The following is a 1,325-nucleotide window of genomic DNA, read 5'->3' as shown; positions in this document are numbered from 1 at the left end:
GGAGATGAACCCTGAGAGACAGACAGATAGAGGAGGAGATGAACCCTGAGAGACAGACAGATAGAGGAGGAGATGTAGACTAAGAGACAGACAGCTGCCTGAGAGATAGACAGCTGCCTGAGAGAGAGACACCTGTCTCACCAATCTGTCCATTGTAGCTGCCCCCCACCAGCGTGTGGGGGTCCTTGGGGTTATACTCCACACAGACCAGGGCTGACGGAGGCTTCAGACTCATTTCAGGACGGTTGGGGTTCTCTGGACACACAAGGACAGGTTAGTCTACCTACCTGTCTGTCTGTCTGTCTGCCTGCCTGCCTGACTGTCTGTCTGTCTGTCCTTCTGTCTGTCTGTCTACCTGTCTGTCTGTCTGTCTGCCTGTCTGTGTGTCTGTTTGTCTACCTGTCTGTCTGCCTGTCTACCTGTCTGTCTGTCTGCCTGCCTGCCTGACTGTCTGTCTGTCTGTCTGTCTGTCCCCGTCTGTTTGTCTGTCTGCCTGCCTGACTGTCTGTCTGTCTGTCTGTCTGCCTGCCTGACTGTCTACCTGTCTGTCTGTCTGTCTGTCTGCCTGTCTGTCTGCCTGTCTGCCTGCTTTTCTGTCTGTCTGTCTACCTGTCTGTCTGTCTGTCTGCCTGTCTCACCCACCGATGTCCCAGATGAAGGAGTCCAGGCTCATGTCTCTGGAGCTCCTCTGGAACTGGAGGCAGGAATACGCTGCAGCCAACTTCCTGCCTCCGTCAGGATGCCACGACAGACCACTGATGGTACGCTTCACCTCGTTGGGGTCTCTGGGACAGACAGACAGGTAGACAGACAGACAGTCAGTCAGACAGGCAGGCAGACATACAGACAGTCAGAAAGGCAGGCAGACAGGCAGGCAGACAGGCAGACAGTCAGTCAGACAGGTAGACAGGCAGACTAGACTAACATTGATGTCTGAGTACTTTATCCTGCAGTATTCAGGTGTATAAATACCTGAAGACGTTGATGTCTGAGTACTTAATTCTGCATTATCCTAGTGTATAAGTACCTAAAGACGTTGATGGTCTTGGCAGACGGCGGGTCCTGGGTGTCCTCCAACTCGTCCTCGTCCTCAAAGTACTCCTGGTAGATGTCCACCGCGTTGTTCTGCCGGATGCAGTGCTCCATCACCTGATGACATCACACATGATTACATCACATACATCAATGTTTCTCTGGATTTGTGGGAGGTACACAGACCTTCACCCCCACACACACACACACACACACCTACACACCCCTACACACACACACCTACACACCCACACACACCTACACACACACACACCTACACACCCACACACACC

The 1,325-nt window shown here is 52.8% G+C and overlaps 1 protein-coding gene across 1 annotated transcript; it reads right to left on the bottom strand.

The window, feature by feature from the left end:
- Window positions 1–132: 132 nt before the first annotated feature.
- LOC117941396 (dynein intermediate chain 2, axonemal-like) lies at window positions 133–1,175 on the bottom strand (the record flags this gene model as incomplete). The annotated part of the gene is made up of 3 exons (XM_034866429.1): window positions 1,028–1,175; window positions 643–785; window positions 133–255 (listed from the first exon to the last, which is right to left on the bottom strand). Coding segments are annotated over exons 1-3 (385 nt in total), but the record flags the coding sequence as incomplete, so codon positions are not given.
- Window positions 1,176–1,325: the final 150 nt, after the last annotated feature.

The sequence above is a fragment of the Etheostoma cragini genome, unplaced genomic scaffold, assembly GCF_013103735.1.
Source record: "Etheostoma cragini isolate CJK2018 unplaced genomic scaffold, CSU_Ecrag_1.0 ScbMSFa_684, whole genome shotgun sequence".
Lineage (NCBI taxonomy): Eukaryota > Metazoa > Chordata > Actinopteri > Perciformes > Percidae > Etheostoma > Etheostoma cragini.
This window is presented reverse-complemented; position numbering and strand designations above follow the sequence as displayed.